This window comes from Corylus avellana, chromosome ca5, assembly GCF_901000735.1.
Source record: "Corylus avellana chromosome ca5, CavTom2PMs-1.0".
In the NCBI taxonomy this organism is placed as follows: Eukaryota; Viridiplantae; Streptophyta; class Magnoliopsida; order Fagales; family Betulaceae; genus Corylus; species Corylus avellana.
The window spans coordinates 4,133,322-4,153,304 of NC_081545.1; the positions used below are offsets into that span (position 1 = coordinate 4,133,322).

General features: G+C 31.5%; 1 protein-coding gene across 4 annotated transcripts; it reads left to right on the plus strand.

Annotated features, from left to right (window-relative positions):
- Window positions 1–8,685: 8,685 nt before the first annotated feature.
- Window positions 8,686–15,957, plus strand: LOC132180603 (glutamate receptor 3.4). Of its 4 annotated transcripts, none has more exons than XM_059593490.1 (7): window positions 8,686–8,920; window positions 9,577–9,966; window positions 10,804–12,143; window positions 12,355–12,632; window positions 13,684–13,715; window positions 13,840–14,249; window positions 15,253–15,957. In XM_059593490.1, the coding sequence occupies exons 2-7, from the start codon at window positions 9,654–9,656 to the stop codon at window positions 15,709–15,711; spliced, it is 2,832 nt and encodes a 943-aa protein (XP_059449473.1). In that variant the 5' UTR covers window positions 8,686–8,920; window positions 9,577–9,653; the 3' UTR covers window positions 15,712–15,957. The 4 variants fall into 4 exon arrangements, with proteins under 4 accessions (XP_059449473.1, XP_059449472.1, XP_059449474.1 ...); XM_059593489.1 differs by having other exon boundaries at window positions 8,686–8,906; XM_059593491.1 differs by lacking the exon at window positions 8,686–8,920 and adding an exon at window positions 9,225–9,346.
- The last annotated feature ends 4,026 nt before the right edge of the window (window positions 15,958–19,983 follow it).

Sequence of the window (19,983 nt, forward strand, 5' to 3'; positions counted from 1 at the left end):
ACTACCGTTGGAGCTGAGAATCTTCCTGTTCGAATGAGCTACGCTTCTATTTTCCTGAATTGCAGGGGATTACTTGTTCTAGGCCGTTCGAACAGTACGGAAGTCCGTTTGAACGAGGTCATTGCTGAGTCAATTTCTCTTCTAAATTTTCCTCAATTGCAGGGTTTACTTGTTCTACAACATGTTTGTTTGGAAAGAAGATAGATTCTTGTTATTGTTCATGTTATTTGGTTGTTGCTGTTGTTTCTTCCGCCAAAAAAATGTCTATCCCAATTTCAAAGCATAACACTTAGAATTAAGATCATCTTCAGTTCATTTTAACTAGAGAATATACAGTTAGTTATAGTGGATGAGTATTTTTATCCTCTTAAAAAGCGAAAAGATAAAAATATCCCTCCACTATAACAAAATAAATATTTTTCGGTTCATTTAAACTGAAAAGAATCCTGTTTCTAAGGTTGGGCTAGGATCTCTGTGGCAAGTGTAGTTGTTTAGGATCCTTTGGACCCCCAAAAATCCAAAGGTCAAGAAATTGCAGCAATAATGATCATATGATTTGCTGCTATTTTGTGGTCATTACATGACAACTAAATTTCTTTTAAGCCTGATTGGTAAAAATATTAAATTTTTTCTTTTCTTTTTAAATACTAAAAACTATTTTCAAAATGGGTAAAGATGGACGCACGCCGCGTGCAAAAAAATTTTTTTTGCACTGTCGTGCGTGGGCGTGCCACGCACGACGCGTGCTGCTAATCATGACTCTTTGAAAATACTATACTATTTAACCAAATGGATTTTCAAATGTGATCCCACCATTGACATACTTTTCAAATGGGTACTGATTAGATGTATAACAAATTAAAAAAAAATAAAAAGAAAAAAAAAACGTTTAGCAGTGTTGTGGCCACCAGACAGATCTAGCGGCTCAGCGATGGCCACGGTGGGGCCTGGCACTTTTTTCTTTTTAAAAAAAAAGAAGACTTGAAATTAAGCTGACCAACAGGAAGTTAAGAAGGGGAGATGGTTGAATCCTATACCATTCTTCGTTGAAGTGTACACTGCTTCCGTCTTCTTCGACGGCTGTCATGGTCCACAGGCATTTAAGACCATCTGCATCTCCCGTACCATCTGACACTGAAATAATTGATATATATATATATATATATATATATATATATATATATAGTTTTATTATTTAAAAAAAAAATTAAAAAAAATTAATTGTTATAATATGATATAAAAATAAAAATAATTTTAAGTATTTTATAAATGTTTTGTGTTTAAAATTTGTGTACATAAATTATTGCTGACATGTCTGAGGTTATGCGAGGCCTGATTTTGATTTTCGACTCCATTAGCTCTTGTTTGATGTTGAAAGTGAAAAACGTATAAAGACTTTAAAAACTTGTTTATCATAGTTTATGCGAAATTAATAATATAAAGTAATAAATAATTCAAGCATCAAAATATGTGAAGTAATAAAGCAGGCAGATATAAATATTTTGATAATGAAGATAAAACTTTTTGGAAACTAATTTAAAAGTAAAATCTTTTCGAGACAGTGAAACTCAAAAAATTTCTTTCACTCAAAAAAATCACTATAAAAAAATATTCCAAAAATTACAAATACAGCAAACATTTACAACCTTTTATAAGTCTTTGGCTTTGTAAGAAATATATATAATAAATAAAAAATAGCAATAAAATTTAATAGGTAAGAAGGTAAAGGGGACAGAAGAAGTGGGACCAAGTAAAATATCTACCTCATATCATACAGGGAAGGACTAAGGACTTTGGATCATGGAAAAAAAAAAAAATCAATGCACAAGGACAAAAAACAGACCCACCAGAGTCCTGAATCTCAACATGACAACAACAATCAATCTTAGAAAAGAGACGTAAACCTATCACCTTTTGCTTTAAATTGCTTTGGCGTGTGTTTCTGGTTCTGGGCCATGTCATGTGGTCTCAAGAATCTTTGAGACTGCTGCAGAAGAAGATGCCATCAAAGAGTGTCATTTCTGGTGAAGATTGTGGTTGTAAACATGAAAACATCATGGGTGGCCAACAACCACGTAAAGTAATTAAACCAAAGCAAACGCATGAATCTGGTTCTGTGGTCATATGGATTCTCATGTTCCACACAAATGTTATATATTATTATTCTTCTGCTTTCAATATTCTGTTTTCACACAAAAGTAGCATTTTATTTAATAATAATAATTCTCATAGCATTCACACTCCGCTAGTTAAAGATTATTTGAACTATGTGAAATGTAAATTTGGATGAAAATGTAACTACAATCGGCTAGCTATTTGAACTCAAAACTTGGTGAGCTGCTATAGTACTACTGTTCATCATTTTTGGTGAGCAGGTATTATCTTCAACTTCGGCTCTTTAAAGATTATTCTAACTATCTAAAATTTATAAATTTGAATGAAAATGTAACTACATCTTTGGCTAGCATAATACATAATTAAAATGTTAGTTTACACATATATACTAACATAATAATATCTATACATATTTATATGTATGTATACTGATAATATACCACTTTATTAACATATACATATACACAATTAAAATGTGCTAGCTGTGTGTGTGTATATACAAACTAACGGTGTTTTTGTAATTGTTAATGATATAAATCATTTAGAATAAATGTTGATTTTGTATTTCTTAAAGCAATGGATTTAGATAATATTTGTTAACCCTGATTTTAAGGGATATGTTTGTATTTGAAATATTTCAAATTTCATGTAAAACTCTATAAATAGAGTTGTGTACTCAGATTATACAATCAAAGAAATATGTAGCATATTGAGGCTTTATTGTGTAGATGTAGGTTATATGCCGAACCAGTGTCTTTCTCTCTTTCCCTTATTCCATATTATTCCGCTTTATATTTATCTTGTTATATGTGTTTTTATAGTAATTCTTTTCCATCTAGCCCCTTTCCGGTGCGATCCAAAAAGGAGGAAGGATGGTCTCTCTTCCCCTTTTTTCCTTGTTTTTATTTTAGATTTTGTTTAGACTCTAGTAACAACGCCCAGCCTCCTCTACCGCTTCGGCCGTCTACTCCACCTCACCATTCATTTTCCTCCCAAATCTTTTGGCTTTGTCGGTTTTTGCAAGGGATTTTAGATCGACTTTTTTTGAAGTAGATCTACGTTTTTGCCACAGGTCTAAGTCCTATACGTGTCATTACACCTTCTTCCCCGGCGCCAACAAGTCATGTAGACAACAAACATTTCCCTTCGGTCGGCACGCAACAATTGTGGTTCGAACGCATTAGAGCGTGGATCGCGTGAATCTCACTCGCTTTTGTGTGAACCTGCAGTTGTTGTTTGTGGTTTTTTTGTTTTTGTTTGTTTATGTTGTTCTGGCTTTCGAGTTGAGGATGGATAATTTTCGGTGTGAGGACTAATCTCTCACGGCCGATTAAATAAAAACTTTTACTGTAGGGATATGATCTACTCATATCTTAGATCTAATCTACTATGAGCAGATCTATGCCATAAAATGAAGTTTGTACATGGATGAGATCGGAGGTCATGGATACAATTTGATTGTTAGATTTTTCGATGCATCTACAACTTTGTAATCACATAGCTTCTGCCTATGTTTTTAAGAACTTTATGCTCTAAATCTTTTATAGAATGAGAAAAGATTTACCTATCATATATATATATATAAACTAACATATGTATTAACATATAACATTGTAACATATATGTTAGTAGATGCACACTAAGATATTTTAGTTGTACATATGTATATCTATGTGTTCGTATTATGTTATTATGTTAGCATAAAATTGACTAATTAAGCTGATTTAGTTTGGATTGATCTTATAATCAGAGAAATTTTGTTTTTTGTATTTTTGTTTTTATGACTTTACTATATGTTGAGTAGGTACAGTACAAATTCAATTCCCAACACACACAAAAACAAAAACAAAAAAACAAAAACAAAAAGGAAAAGAAAAGAAAGAAATGAATCAAGCTAACATAACAAGCCTTTGTCATAATCACTTTCAAAGATGCCCTAAGTAGTGCCTCTTTTTTTTTTCCCCTATTTCTTTGTCAAAATCGTTACAATCTTGTCAATTCTATTATCCATAACTTTATTCAATGTACATCCAATAATGTTTTCTTTCCATTTCAATGTCTTCCGTCCTCCTAAACACTGTTTTGGTTGGTGGACTCACTATAGTTATATATATATATATATAACCAAAATGTTGTTTTTTTTTTTTTGTTATTAGGAAAACTTTATTTACTATTTCTAATCTTTCATCATTTTTTTGTAATTATATCCTTAAATTTATCAAAGTGTAAATTTAAGGTTACGATTTTTTAGAAATTTGCATTGTCAACCCTTCCATCCAAATTCAACGTTAAATTTTAATGGAATAAGTGAAATTTACAAAACACAATCTCTAAATTCAATGTATTTTTGTAATTTTATAAACATTTTAAGAGTATTTTGGAGATGTTACATTGTTACTCATCGAGCTTAATTTTGACGAGATGGTCGACATTGCAAACTTCTGAAATATGGTAACCTTAAATTGACACTTTTTAAAGTTTCAGTAAGTGAAGTTTTCCCTTTTTTATTAGTGAAAATTTCCTGCTTTTATAAAACCAATAAAAAATAATGAAATCTTTATATAAGAGATTAAATACACTATTCATTAAGGATACCAAAACAATTTTTTTAAATAAAAAAACAAAAAATATTCTGGAAACACATAAACAAACCGAACCTATATATGTCTTATTTTGAATGAATATACAAGGGAAATAATAGGTAGGTGCTCTCCCGAGTTTATCAGTAATAGTTCCCTTTCAAACGATGTAGGAGCTCTATTCCCTTATCTTTGGAGCAAATTGAAAGTGGCAAATAACAAAACCGCTCTCTCCACTGGTTTAGAATACGATGATGCCCCACCTTTTTTTATTTCTTTGTGTCAACATCAGCGTAATATTAAAGTTACAAGAAATTATATATATATATATATATATATATATATATATATATATATATCGAGTAACTCTAAAAGTTAATCTTGTGTTTATCTAAAAATGATATGCCTCTTAAAATTATTTTTGAAATTATAATCAATTATTATTAAATTTTGATTAAATTGTGATTTCAAAAGTTATCACTTTTTTAGAGGGACGCAAGAATGCTACAAGATGGACTTACTCGTTTAGTGTAGTAGTTACTTTAACATTTCTTATAATGTGAACAAGTAATTTTTGTGCTTATTCACTATTCACACTACAATTTTTTTTTTTTTTTCTTCTTAAATGAATATGGGATCAGATCATTTAAGGGAAGAAATTTGAAAAAACCCCCCTTTTTTTTTTTATTTCTCTAATTTTTTTTTTCTTTCACACTCTATTATGAGAAATAATCGGTATCAATAATTTGTCCATGTTTTTTTTTTTTTTTTTTTTTTTCATATTCTCCTACAAATTCAATAAAGTAACTATTAGATTTGTGAGGTCTACGTAAGTCTACAAATATAATGATTGATTTGTAAAATGATATGAGTAAAATATTAATACCAATCATTTATCTCCCTCCTGCGTAAAAAAAAAAAAAAAAAAAGTAGGTAAAATAGAAATTTGTTTTATTTTTTATTTTTTAATAACTATTTTGACTAAGAGATGGTATTGGTCCTCTTGAAATTTTAAAGTCAACCTTTATTTATTTATGAACGTGTTTCACGCTTAACAGGTATGGCCAAATACTTGGGACACACTTCTTGAGGTGTGGGCTTATTTGTTTATTAATTGATTTGTCATAAAAGCTGTGGACCCCATTTGATGAGATGAGCTGGCCAATCACCAGGTTTCTCACCTGTCTGGCTGACTTGGATTAGACATGACTCATGGGCCACGGCCAATGTTCAAAATGTACCTATATCAATTAATGAAATGTTAGAGTCACAACCTAGTGTTCCAATTTAAGTCTAATTTTTGTCTTATTTTTTTATTTTAAAAAAAAATTAAATAGCAAATGAAAAAAATGTGTTAATGAATAATACCTATTTTTTATCTTTCTTTTATTTGGTATTTTTTAAAAAATACAAAATTATATTTTTCTTCATAAAAATGTCATTTTTATTACAAAATTATATTTTTATAAAAAAAAAATAATTTTGTATTTTTTTTTAAATACCAAATAAAAGAATGACAAAAAATAAATATTATTCATTCTCACATTTTTTTTCATTTGCTATTTAGTTTTTTTAAATAAAAAAATAAGACACTTAAGTTGAGCCTCAATCAATTTTGTCAATATTGGAGATTCTTTTGATATGCTAGATTTTATTATAATTAATGCCTTTCTCAACCATCAATTTTGTCAATATTGATTTTCAAAAAAAAAAAAATTGTCAATATTGGAGATTCTTTTGATATGCTAGATTTTATTATAATTAATGCCTTTCTCAACCATCAATTTTGTCAATATTGATTTTCAAAAAAAAAAAAAAATTGTCAATATTGGAGATTCTTTTGATATGCTAGATTTTATTATAATTAATGCCTTTCTCAAGTATCAATTTTGTCAATATTCTCCACAAGTTACTTAAACATGTCAATATCTCTTAGAGACTAATAAAAAAATAAAAATGATATTATAATTTTTTTTTAATAAGACAACAATATTCTTATAAATTCAAAAAAAAAAAAAAAAAAAGTTCAAGGGGTACATTGACTTAATTGGTAGTTTGGGAGTAGAGGGAGACATTGATGATGGGGTATTAGTTTGAGGGAGATATATGTATTTTTTTTTCCATTTTTTTTACAAACTGAATTATTTTATTTTGAGAATGTTGTACAAACCATTAAATTTACTCTTTAAAATGCTTATTTCTTGACGTGATAGTAAAATTAATAATTGAATCCAAAATTCAATAGTGATCCATTCAAATTTTAATGATAATTTTCATTGTCATATCAAGAGTAAGCATTTAAAAGTTTGTGTAACATTTCTCTATTTTTTTTTAATATAAATTGAGGTAATAGTTTAATTTAAATGTATGATTGCTAAATCAAATATGAATTGATTTAATTTTTATTTAATCATTTAATTAATTGATTATCACAAATAGTAGCATTTAATGTAAGGTTGGGTAAAATACCTAATTAAAAAGTGCAATTTTCTCATTTTAAATAATCATATTTTAATACACACCCTAGGAAATTATCTTTCATTTCATTCCTTTATTCGCGGCGACAAAATAAACACCAAACAAGCAACGGTCGAGCGTGCTAGTGCGAAATCTAATCTATTCTATTATCTTCTAAAAAGAAAAAAAAAAAATTTGAATTTTTTATTATATTTTTGCTAACACTCGTATTTTTAAGATCGAGAAACGTTATTTAATAGATTGATGAACAATTATCATACAATTATAATGACTTGACAGTAAAAAATTAGCTATTATTTTTTTCTTTTTTACAAGTTATTGTTGATTCAATAGCTGATTCTCATTATCACATTATTCCAATTGTATGATAATCATATAGCAATTTGCTAAATAATGTTATTATATTTCCAAACATTCATCTTTAAATGTTCATAATTTTTTTTCCAAATAGTCTTTTATTTATTTATTTTTTTATCAACGGTCATATTTTGAGCTGCGGATGATTTTGCTAATTAAAGTGTTGTTGAGAAAAGAAACAATCAAATAACCAAAGACAAATGTTGATGAGAAATTGAGAATGAATAAAATAAAGAAACATTTTGTTAGATTTATTGCTCAAAGATTATTAATCAATGTAACAAAACATGTATTGTACAAAAGCTTTTTAGATAAGTTGCTGGACCTAATTTTTGTCTCGTATTAATCAAATAAGTAATGTTTTTCTTGTCATCTCAAAATCGATGTACTTTTTAAAATTAACACTAAATTTGTCATAAATTACTATTAAATTTTGATCAAATGGTGATTTTAAAAGTGAAACATGACCCTCTTCAATTCAAATGAATTGAATAATATCTAGTTAGTTAGAATAATGTTAGGGACCATCTTTTTATTCTTCTAAAGCTGATGTAGCTTTTAAAATCACTATTAAATTTTAGATGAATCATCCTTGAATTTTGACGCAATAGTGATTTTAAAAGCCACATCAGCTTTAAGAGGATAAAAAGAAAATAAAAATATGGTCCCTAGCATTACTTAATTAGTTATAATAGAGGGGTATTTTTGTCATTTTACTTTTTGAAGGGACAAAAATACCCGTAAATAATAAGATATTATCCAGTTCAAAGAAAATGGAGATGATCTTAATTCTAAGACCCAAGAAAGACACGGATATTCATTTTAGCATTAGTTAATACTATATACTTATATTTTATCCCACTTCTATATTAGTGGGCCGACCATTGAGATAATTGCTATTAATCAAAAGACTGGTGAATATGCTAGTACCTAAAATTACTCTATTTAAATTTACATGGTATATCTTACAAAAAATAAAAATAAAAATAAAAATTACATGGTATGGGAGATATATAAGCAACTGCAAACGTAACTATCCTGTAGGCTTTAACTAAAACAAGAAAAAACTGATAAACTACAGCTTGATTAATTTTATCCTTTTGTAAAACAGCAGTCGTACAGTAAGATCTAGCTACTCCTATATCTAAAAAGAAAGAAAAAGAAATAACTTCACCTTTTATTCTGGAAAGGAAGGTTAGACAAATAAATGTACAGTAGATACTAATAAAAAATAAAAGAGAGAATAATTCTTTGCTTGAGCTTGCTGGACTGTTAGGAGCTTTGAGGTTGAGTTTCCCTTTGCGTTTTTGGTTCTGTTCTGTGTCCTTGACCATACACGTTTATATGGAGTTTGGCGTACCCAAATATAGAGTTCAGGTAATCTGGAAATGGTAAATCTTTCCACCCAACTTCTTCTTGATATCTCTCTTTCAATATTAATATTGCTTTCTGTTCATGCATGTGGGTTCAATTCAGTACACTCAAGTATTGGTTCCCAAACCTGTTTATATAACATGATTATATTCTTTCAAAGTTTTCTGTTTTTATTTTTTTTTTTTTTTTGGGTTTGGCAATGATAGTACACTAATGGGCATATAATATAGGCAGTGTTGAATATATCCATTTTTAATATTGTTTTTTTTTTTTTTGTTCTTTAATGCTGGTTTCTCATGTGGGTATCAATTTTTAGTATCCAAGTTGGTGTAGCGGGCTGCTTAAGAAACAGGATTTTGATTCTGTTAGCTGGTGCTGAATTTACATGGTGGAGATAGGGTGACGAGCCATCTTGGGTGCTGAAAAATTTTGAACCTTTTGTGGTGGGGAATGGAAAAAAATTATATTAGAATATATGTTAAATGAATAAATTATTATTATTTTTATCAGTTTAATTTTTATGTTAGTGGGTGATTTAAGATGTTAATAGGGAAAATGTCTGCTTTTTGGCTTTTTGGATAACTGGTATTTAAGACTGAGATTTTGTTTCTTCAAACTCTTTGTTCACTGGCTCTCTGTGGGGTTTCTTATTCACACTGAAAATGGGTGACAGGTGCTTGAAGTAATGCTGGCCTGAGCTTCAGAACAAGAGCCAATCTAATAGTTGCAATTTGCAAAGCTTTATTAGATATGGAGAACCTCTTGACTCCTAGGCCTGATCATATTCTCATGAGAAGAACGCTGCTTTTAGTGATTTTTTGTATGTGGGTTCCAATGGGTGTGATGGGTATCTCTGGGAGTGCCAATGTTTCTTCTTCAAATCAGAGTGTCGTGAATATTGGAGCTCTGTTTACTTTTGATTCGGTTATTGGAAGGTCAGCAAAACCAGGAATTCTAGCTGCAATTGATGATGTCAATTCTGATTCGAGTGTTCTTCCAGGAACAAAATTGAACCTCATAAAACACGACACTAATTGCAGCGGATTTCTTGGAACTGTGGAAGGTATTTCGTGAAGCTCAACACTTTTAGAGTAGATGTAGAACTATTCCTTTCTTGGGTTGCCGAATTTTTCATTGATCTATTTAGATGAGGGGAATCTTTTGCCTTTGAATTCAGGGACTCTCTTATTTATCATATATTAGTTTCCATTTCCTTGTTCAAATTTGCTTTTGTATTTATTGCTTTGATGGGAAGGGACTATAATCTTGATAGCCTTACATGATAGTTTGGATGTTTTTTTTTTTTTTTTTTTTTTTTTTTTTTTTTTTTTTTTTTCTCTAGCTTAACTGCTAACAACACAAATGGCTATGAAATTATTTGTTAAGTATACAAAAAGAAAAACTTGGTGAAGGAGAAGTCACATGATGTCTAACTTTCCCCCCCAATCTTCCTGCTTTGAGAGTTAATAGTCACATGTTCTCATTTTATGGCAAAAAAAATTGTTAATAGTATTGCCAGTGAGTTCCAGCTTAAATGGCACTTCTTCCTCTCCTCTTAAGAAGGGTGTAGAGGGTAAAGTTGTGACTGTAAGACTACTGGACGCGTGTGTGACTTATCAATAAAAGAAATCGTTATGATATCAAAATGAGGTAGAGCAGATTTGAAGTTTATCCTTTTAGTAGAGTCATCCAATGGATATAACAATTATTTGATGTCAACTTCTTGTTGCTATTTAACAACCATCTGTGATCATCAGCACTTTTCTAAAATGGAGTCTTAAGCAAGCTAAGCATTAACTAGGACTATATGTATCATGTATGATAATTATTTTGCTGTGTGCCTCTCCTGAAGGAGGGGGGAAAAATAACTAAAGTTTGATGGGTGTCCTTAACAATGTAGCTTTGCAGCTGATGGATGATGATGTAGTTGTCGCAATCGGCCCACAATCATCTGGCATAGCTCATGTCATCTCCCACGTTGTTAATGAACTCCATGTGCCACTTCTGTCATTTGGAGCAACAGACCCAACTCTTGCTGCACTGCAATACCCATATTTTGTCCGCACTACACATAGTGATTATTTCCAAATGTATGCAATAGCTGATTTGGTTGAATATTGTAATTGGAGGGAGGTGATTGCCATCTTTGTAGACGATGATTATGGCAGAGGTGGAATTTCTGTATTGGGTGATGCCCTGGCAAAGAAACGTGCCAAGATCTCTTACAAAGCCGCCTTTCCTCCTCACGCCCCTGACAGTAAAATCAATGACTTGCTGGTTGGAGTAAACCTCATGGAATCTCGGGTGTATGTCGTGCATGTAAATCCTGACTCTGGTTTGAAAATTTTCTCTATTGCTAAGTCTCTTGGGATGATGGCCGGTGGGTATGTTTGGATTGCAACAGATTGGCTTCCTTCCTTCCTAGATTCATCAAAAACAGCTGACCCTGACATAATGAATCTCTTACAAGGGGTCATTGCACTTCGCCATCACACCCCAGATACTGATCTCAAAAAGAATTTTAATTCTAGGTGGAACAGCCTAAAACACAATGAGAGTGTAAGCTTCAATTCATATGCGCTCTATGCATATGATTCTGTTTGGTTAGCAGCCCGTGCACTTGATGTTTTTTTGAAAGAAGGTGGAAATATATCTTTCTCTGATGACCCAAGGCTGCGAGAAACAAATGGAAGCAACCTGCGGTTAACATCACTCCGTATTTTTGATGGAGGCCAACAATATCTCCAGACAATTCTAAGGATGAACTTTGCAGGTGTAAGCGGTCAGATTCAATTTGATTCAGATAAAAATTTACTTCATCCAGCATATGATATTCTGAACATTGGTGGGACTGGGTCTCGTAGGGTTGGCTATTGGTCAAATTATTCTCAGCTCTCAATCATTTCTCCAGAGCTCTTATATACTAAGCCTCCTAATACTTCATCCAGTAATCAACGTCTTTACAGTGTAATATGGCCTGGTGAAACTATAACAAAACCTCGGGGATGGGTATTCCCAAACAATGGTAAGCCACTGCAAATAGCAGTGCCAAACCGAGCAGAGTACAAAGAATTTATGGCTAAAGACAAGGACCCTCCGGGGGTAAAAGGTTACTGTATCGATGTCTTTGAAGCTGCCATAGCCTTGTTGCCTTATCCTGTTCCCCATACATATATCTTATATGGAGATGGTAAAAGAAATCCTTCTTACAACAATCTTGTGAATGCGGTTGCAGAAAATGTGAGTGTTTGGGTTTCATTTGTAACTTTAATTTTTTGGTGAATTTTCTGAATATTTAAGTTTTGTTAGCTATAATATGGATGTCAACTTGTGCATGTGTACTTTTCTTATTACTCCTTTTGAGGACTTTCTGAACTAGAGATTATCTGATAATTTGATGAAATGTGGTGTTTGAATCATAATAGTCATTTTGACCTACTTCCTTCTTCAGAAGTATGATGCAGCTGTTGGGGACATTACAATTGTTACAAATAGGACAAGGATTGTGGATTTCACACAGCCTTACATGGAATCAGGACTTGTTGTTGTTGCTCCTGTCAAACAGCAAAAGTCAAGTCCTTGGGCTTTCCTCAAGCCATTTACCATTGAAATGTGGTGCGTCACTGGCGCCTTCTTTCTTTTAGTTGGAGCTGTTGTTTGGATTCTTGAGCACCGGATTAATCAGGAGTTCCGTGGTCCACCGAGCCAACAACTTATGACAATTTTTTGGTCAGTATGTTACTAACTCATTTAATGTCATTTTCATTTTTGCCAGAGATGGAAGCCCTCTAATTTGTATAAAACTACATGATATGTCTCTAGAAAATGATGTCAAAGCCCCTTGCCAATGGACTTTTCTATTGCCTGGGTGTCAATGAAATAATTTGGTTATGCATGAGACATAAAGTACAAAAATATTGCAGACTCTGAAGATCATGACTGCAACATATGCCTGTTATTGCATGTTAGAGCTGAAGTTGTCATGAGGGTATATAATGATTGTCTATTCGAGTATGGTAATAGACTATGATAAAAGTAAAAATATCAGTTCTACCTTTTCCCATGAAAATATTTCCATCATATGCACTTACTATATGTATGCCTTGTTGGAAATAATTTTGGATGGTGCACAAAATTCTTATAGAAATAAAATAATACAAATTTGAAAATTAACAATAAAATAAATAAAATACAAGAGATGAAAAGTAGAGTATGGAAATATCTCACAATGCTATAGAATCACACAAGAGCGTTGTTCTTAAAGGTTGATTCGTGCCTCCCGGAGTATATAACTCGATGCGATCGGATCCTTTGACACGCAAGTTCCCAAGATTAGACTATAGCGTCTATCTTTATTAAGAACGCACTTTTAATAACGAAGTTTAATAGAACAACCATTTTGATCAACGTGAATTATAAAATGCAACAGCAAAAAATCGTTGCTAGTGGGGCAAAAACAGAGAAACAAAACAAGGCTCAAAACCAAATGTATGTAGCCAATATATCAAATCATTTGAACCAAAATAAGTAATTATATAAAATACTCCTTTGATGATATATATAAACAAACGTGATGTGGTTCTCTTAAAAGTCATCAATAAGACAAAATAATGACCATATCAATTAAAGAATCAAAAGCCATAAAATAGCGTAAAAGTCCTGCCTAAGCAGGGTTCTGCCATGGTCTAGATGCTTGCTATTAGATCTGCTTACCATGCTTGCTTTGCTTCATTATATCTTAGAAAATATCTACTGATTGAAATTGCTTCTCACCTTGCAGGTTTAGTTTCTCAACAATGTTTTTCTCGCATAGTACGTATTTCAAGCCTAATCTCTTGTGCTTTTGACAATAACTCTATGACATAATCCTTCTAGTGTTGATGGGGAGTCCATATTTGAAACTCCTAATATCCTTTGCTGCTTGGATCTGGCACAGGAGAAAACACTGTGGGCACTCTTGGACGGTTGGTACTGATCGTATGGCTATTTGTAGTGCTAATTATAAATTCAAGCTACACGGCTAGTTTGACGTCAATCCTCACAGTGCAGCAGTTAACGTCACGGATTGAAGGAATTGACACCTTGATAGCAAGTACTGAGCCAATTGGGATTCAAGACGGGTCATTTGCATGGAATTATCTAATTGATGAGCTCAACATAGCAGAATCTAGGCTCGTTAAGTTGAAAACCCAGGAAGAGTATGTTGATCTTCTTCTGCGTGGACCAAGAAATGGTGGTGTAGCTGCCATTGTTGATGAGCTTCCTTACATTGAACGCTTCTTGTCCAGCACCAATTGCGAATTCAGGACTGTTGGGCCAGAGTTTACAAAAAGCGGATGGGGTTTTGTAAGTATTTGTTTTCCTGCCATAAGTTAATTAACTGGCTTACGCCAAATGTGATCTTGATCTTAAATCGCATGTAGGGAGTTGGAAATTGAAATTTCCAGCTCCAGGCTTTTAAGTGAATTGCGGCAGAATTTCCAACTCCTTACAGAAGAAGTATATATATATCATTCTATATCTAGATAAATGCCTTAATATGCTAGATATTGCACATAATAGTAGCCTCCTCTGTTAGACCTTTTATATTCCATCTTCTGTATCAATAAGCTACATGTTTTATGTAAAATATTCCTAGTAATGTTAATATTCTGATATATAAATAAATCATCAGATGACTCTTTTTTCTTTATATTTATTTATGCTCTTTCTATATATTCTTTTTGTTTCTAAGTTCAAGTATTGTTAATTACTTTCTGTTGTATTTAAAACATATCAAGGAATTTAAATTATTGGGGAAAATACACTTTGCCCCCCTGAACTATCCACCCATTTGCACTTTTAACCTCAATGTTTAAAAAGTGACACTTTATTCATCCAAAGCATCTGACATTGACACTTAATCCCATAAAGTATACTTTACCCTCTGAAGTATTTTGAATTGACACTTACTCAATTCAAAATACTTTTGGGGGGTAAAGTTTACTTCATGGGGTCAAGTGTCAATGTCAGATACTTTTTTGGGGGGGTAAAGTGTCACTTTTTAAATATTGGGGTTAAAAGTGCAAATGAGTGGATAGTTCAGGGGGTAAAGTGTATTTTCTCCTAAATTATTTTATAATATTATACTTAAGTTTAGATGCCAAAAAAGGGACAAAAAATATCGATAGATTTACACCTGATTCCCTTTGTAAAACAGTCTAGGCCCCTCATGGTCTCCTGTTCTAAACTTAATGAAAACTCTAGTTTACCCAAATGATTTCAGAATCTCTTTCTTAAGATAGGAATTCATGAGACGTGCACAATGGTCCAATATCTTTCTAATTATTCAATTTTTCCTTTGTCTCAGGCATTCCAAAGGGACTCTCCTCTTGCAGTTGACTTGTCAACTGCCATTCTTCAGCTCTCAGAGAATGGTGATCTTCAAAAGATCCATAATAAATGGCTGACACATTCCGAGTGCACTATGCAAATTAACGAAGTTGATTCAACCCAACTATCTCTGAAGAGCTTCTGGGGCCTGTTCCTTATCTGTGGCATTGCATGCTTCATTGCTCTTATTTTCTTCTCTTGTAAGGTCTTATGTCAATACCGCAGGTTTATCCCCGAGGCTGAGGAAGGGGATGTGGAGGAGATTGAACCGACAACACGGTCCGGACGCTCAATCCGAACAACTAGCTTCAAAAACTTGATTGATTTTGTAGATAGGAAAGAAGTAGAGATCAAGGAGATTCTTAGGCGAAAGAGTAGCGATAGCAAACGACAAGCCAGCCATAGCTCAGATGGGCAGTCCAATTCACCCCCTTAAGGAAAATTTGTTCTTTGGCTGGTGGAGCTTCTAATGCTTCTCTTTGGCAACAAAACAGATCAATACATTTTCATCTATACTTCAGATATCTGCTTCTCCCTCTTAACACTTAAGGTTAGGCAAGCTATATATATATATAGAAAGCATTGAGAAAATCTTTCATAGTTATAGACCACTTTGTACCTGTTTTTTCAATGAAGCAATGAAGCTATATTCAAGATGTAGATTGTTTTTACCATGCATGGTTTGAATGGAGAAAAAAGAGTACTTGTTCTTTAGAATTATAAGAAATGTTCTCTGTTGATCTTTTGTCTTATCCAAAATAGAACGATATGCTGTAATCATGTTGGCTCCCATTCGGCTTCATTTTCAGAGAACAAGAAAAATTGGCCATTTTTAGAATGTTCTTCTTCGTGGCAAAATCTGAAGGGATCCCATTTCTTTTCCATTCCTAAAGATATCTTTAAGAGCTTATGCCATGCCAGAAACATTATAAATTCCCCTCTGCGACCTAACCTGCAATATCCACATGTTCAGCAAATTCCGTTGAACTTGACAACTTTGTGTAACATACCATTGGCTTTGTTTGATATCACATTTTTCTTTTAAAAAAATATTAATAAATAATAATAAAATATATATAATTCTCATAGAATATTCAAAACTATTTTTACTTTTATGTTATATCAGAACATTTTTTTCAATTTACAAAAAAAAAAAAAAAAAGTACCATCTAAAAAGCATTAATAAACAGAGCAATTGTCTTGAGGCTTGTAGATAGACTTGGTTAATCGAATGTCTACTACATGCCCAATGATATGTGCTCCTTTGTACACAAGTTATCCGATTCATTTTTAATTATTTTAGAAATTTGTGGGTAAGGATTTTTTATTTTTATTTTTTATTATTTTTTTTAAAAAAATTTTAATTTTTTTTTTAATAAAATTGGGAAATGGTTACAAGTGATCAAAATACCGAAAATAGGTGGGCTCCCCTACAATAGACCTAAACACAGAAATAAACAATACAAATAACCAGAACAAAGTAAGAAATGGGCCAAACAGTTAGCCATGTCCTCTCTAAGGGACCGAATAAAGCGGTTTTAAAAGCAAAAGAAGTGTAGGAAGAGTCATAAACCTCATGAAGTTTACAAACCCTAATTACAGGTGTAAGAACCCCATGAGGTCCAAACCCATCTGCACTCTTAGCAAAGAACAACATCGACCACCCGGAGGAAGCCAATATAGGGAAGGAGTTTAAGCGCACACTTACGTGGACCTTTTTTTTTTTTTTTTTTTTTTTTCAAACTAGCTTGATTCAACCCAATTTATAAAACCGACATCTATCCTTAAAGTATTTGATTTTTTTTAAATGCATTTTTAATAGAATTAACAATATGAACGTGAGAATTGCATATTCTAAGAATAGATGTCAGTTTAATAAACTAAATTGAAAGAACCCGACCGTCATAAGAGATGGAGTTTGAGGGCACAATTTAATTGATGCAAGCAATAGAAGAATCAAAACCCTAGGGCCTAGCCCGTTTAATTAAGGCTAAAGGACCAAACATCTTTTTCTTAATTAACATATGGTTAATTTGATTATCTATAACTTCTTGCCACATAATTCAAATCTACTTCATTTATTTATATATATGTATTTATTTTAAAACCTTCATCATCATGAGTCATGAGGGCACGTCACTCCGATATTCCTTTTATTAATTAAACATTATTTAGTTTGTATTTTTCCCTAAGAACACCCGTTTAACGTTGATAGGAGTCGTAGAATTTTGTAAGAATTAAAGTTAATCATATGACCCATGAGGTTGGTGACATGTTATTATATTAAAATATTACGTGCAGTAATGGGATTAATCCACGTTAATTTTTTTTTGGTTCGGTAAGAGACCGACCTTTGTGGTGCTGCATCAAGGTCACTATTGGAATTTTGTTTTTTTAAAAGTAGATTGCATTAATAAAAGAAAAGAGTTTACAAAAGGTTGAGATAATATTTGTTTGCCCGTCATAAATTAAATAATTTAATTAATACTTTAATATTTTTCCTCACATGTAATTTCAAAATTGTTCTGATTAAATGAGGCCTAATGTGTAAAATATTTAATTAAAATGAAAGGTAGATAATGAAACCATTAATTTTTTTTTTTTTTTTTGACATGTTCACACAAGGGAAGGGGGAGGGGGGATTCGAACTAGTGACCTTCGCTTCATTAGGCGTGGTCCACAGCCAATTGAGCTACTCCTTGGAGACATGAAATCATTAATTTTAATACCACGTTAAATTACCAGTTCTCCACCCGTAAGAAACAGTGTAAAGTCTTTGAAAAGAAATGGAGCATTTGAACAAAATATTTCAATACAACATCACAGTACAAGATGAAGCAGTTCAACACATAAGTTGTCCCAACAAAAAAACTATTGTTTTTTTTTTCCTTATCACTATTGAATTTTGACTCATTGTTAAAGTGGGTATACCATTTTTTTCCCGCCATTTTGTATGGTTGAGATGTCGAGCTTTCTCGCATCATCCCAATCAAGATTCCATATTTTATATATATATATATATTAGTTAGATCACTTTATACTTTTGATCTAGGAATGTACACATCACCAGATTGCCAGTAGGTAAGCCCCATTAAATAAGCTGACGAATAAATAGAAGCATCATAGATACCACTTGTATCACAATTATATATCAATTTATATATGTAAGAGAAAGAGATAAGAAAGATGCTTGTTATTCAATTATAGTTCTATTGTTTAAGTGTTTTTTTTTTTAAAAAAAAAGGTAAAACTGACCACATTTCATGAGGGGCGGAAGTATAATTTGAGAAATGATAAAAATTATTCTCTATCTCATCTTTCACCAATCTCCTTATAGTGAGCGGGTAAATCCATCGTTGAATTTATGTAAGATACACATGAATTTACAAATTCAATAATAGATTCATTAGATTTGCAAAAAGAGATAGTTGAAAGAATGATGTGTAATATGTTTCGTATAATTATTTTACGTGATGAACAAAACTGAAAGAAACTTTTTTTTTTGAAAGCATCCCTTTTAACTTATGGTAAATCTATGTGTTTATCTATATTCTCTTTCTTTCGCAGGCATATTCTTGATTGGAGGTCAATAGTAGTGTGATTTACAACATCATCAATATTAATGTTATTTACTTTCCTCTATGATTTTGTTGATTTTTTGTTCCTAAAACTTTTTTAAATCATGTTTAGAGTTAGTTTGACCTCTTGAACATTACACAATTCCTTCAAAATTAATATTGATGGAATTAGTAAAAATATCAAAATATATGGGAGACACAATTAAGCTTATACATTTGAGTTAAGATTATATTATATCAAAATTAGTTCATCCTTTTAACTTTATGACTGTGGAAGAGAAATTGTAGAAATTATATTTTTATTTTATAACTATTAATCTCACAATGTGGATTTGACAATCCCAACTAATCATTTGATCATTTCGTTGTTAAAAAATAAAAATTAAGAATTGATTGACACTGCCATGTCAACATCATGAAATAGTTATGAGATAAAAATGTTGTTTATAGTATTATTTAAAAAGAATTATAACAAAAGTAACTTTAATGTCTCTAATTAACACCAAAGCCCTAAACAAATAAATACAATATTGTCTTCAAGAGATAGCTTAATCAGCTGTGGACCACGCCTAATGAAGCGGAATTCACTAGTTCGAATCTCCTCTCCCCCTTTCCTTGTATGAACATGTCAAAATAAATAAATAAATACAATACAATACTATACTTAATAAAAACTAAAACAAATAACTGAAAATTGGTCATAAAATAACCCAATCCATCGTTTCTTCGACTGAATGCCAAAAAAGAGCCGCCTTGAATAACAATATATTTTTTTCACTCAATTATGGAGTACACATAATCTCTTTACTTTTGTTAATTTTTGTAACTATATATAATTTTTAATTGACTAAGAGTACGTTTGAAATTGCGATTTCAGTGACAAAAACTGGAATTTTTAAATCAAATCACAAAAAGTGTATCATCTAGGAACGTGTTTTTTAAAAATTGTAATTTAAAAATGTAAAAAAATCTACGTTTTCAAATCGCAGGTAATAAGGTGCAATGTTAAAAATGCACAATTTTAAAAGACTAAATTATGATTTTACCAAACGCTTAACTATGTTTTCATCCCTATTCTTAAATAGTGTTTTTTTTTAAAAAAAAAATTGCAAACCCAAACGAATCATATA

Bases quoted from the DNA above. Each gene is read 5' to 3' on its own strand.
- LOC132180603 (XM_059593490.1), top strand. From the start codon at position 9,654: ATGGAGAACCTCTTGACTCCTAGGCCTGATCATATTCTCATGAGAAGA. The intron at 9,967-10,803 runs GTATTTCGTGAA...TTAACAATGTAG, and splicing joins ATTTCTTGGAACTGTGGAAG to CTTTGCAGCTGATGGATGAT. The intron at 12,144-12,354 runs GTGAGTGTTTGG...TTCCTTCTTCAG, and splicing joins TGAATGCGGTTGCAGAAAAT to AAGTATGATGCAGCTGTTGG.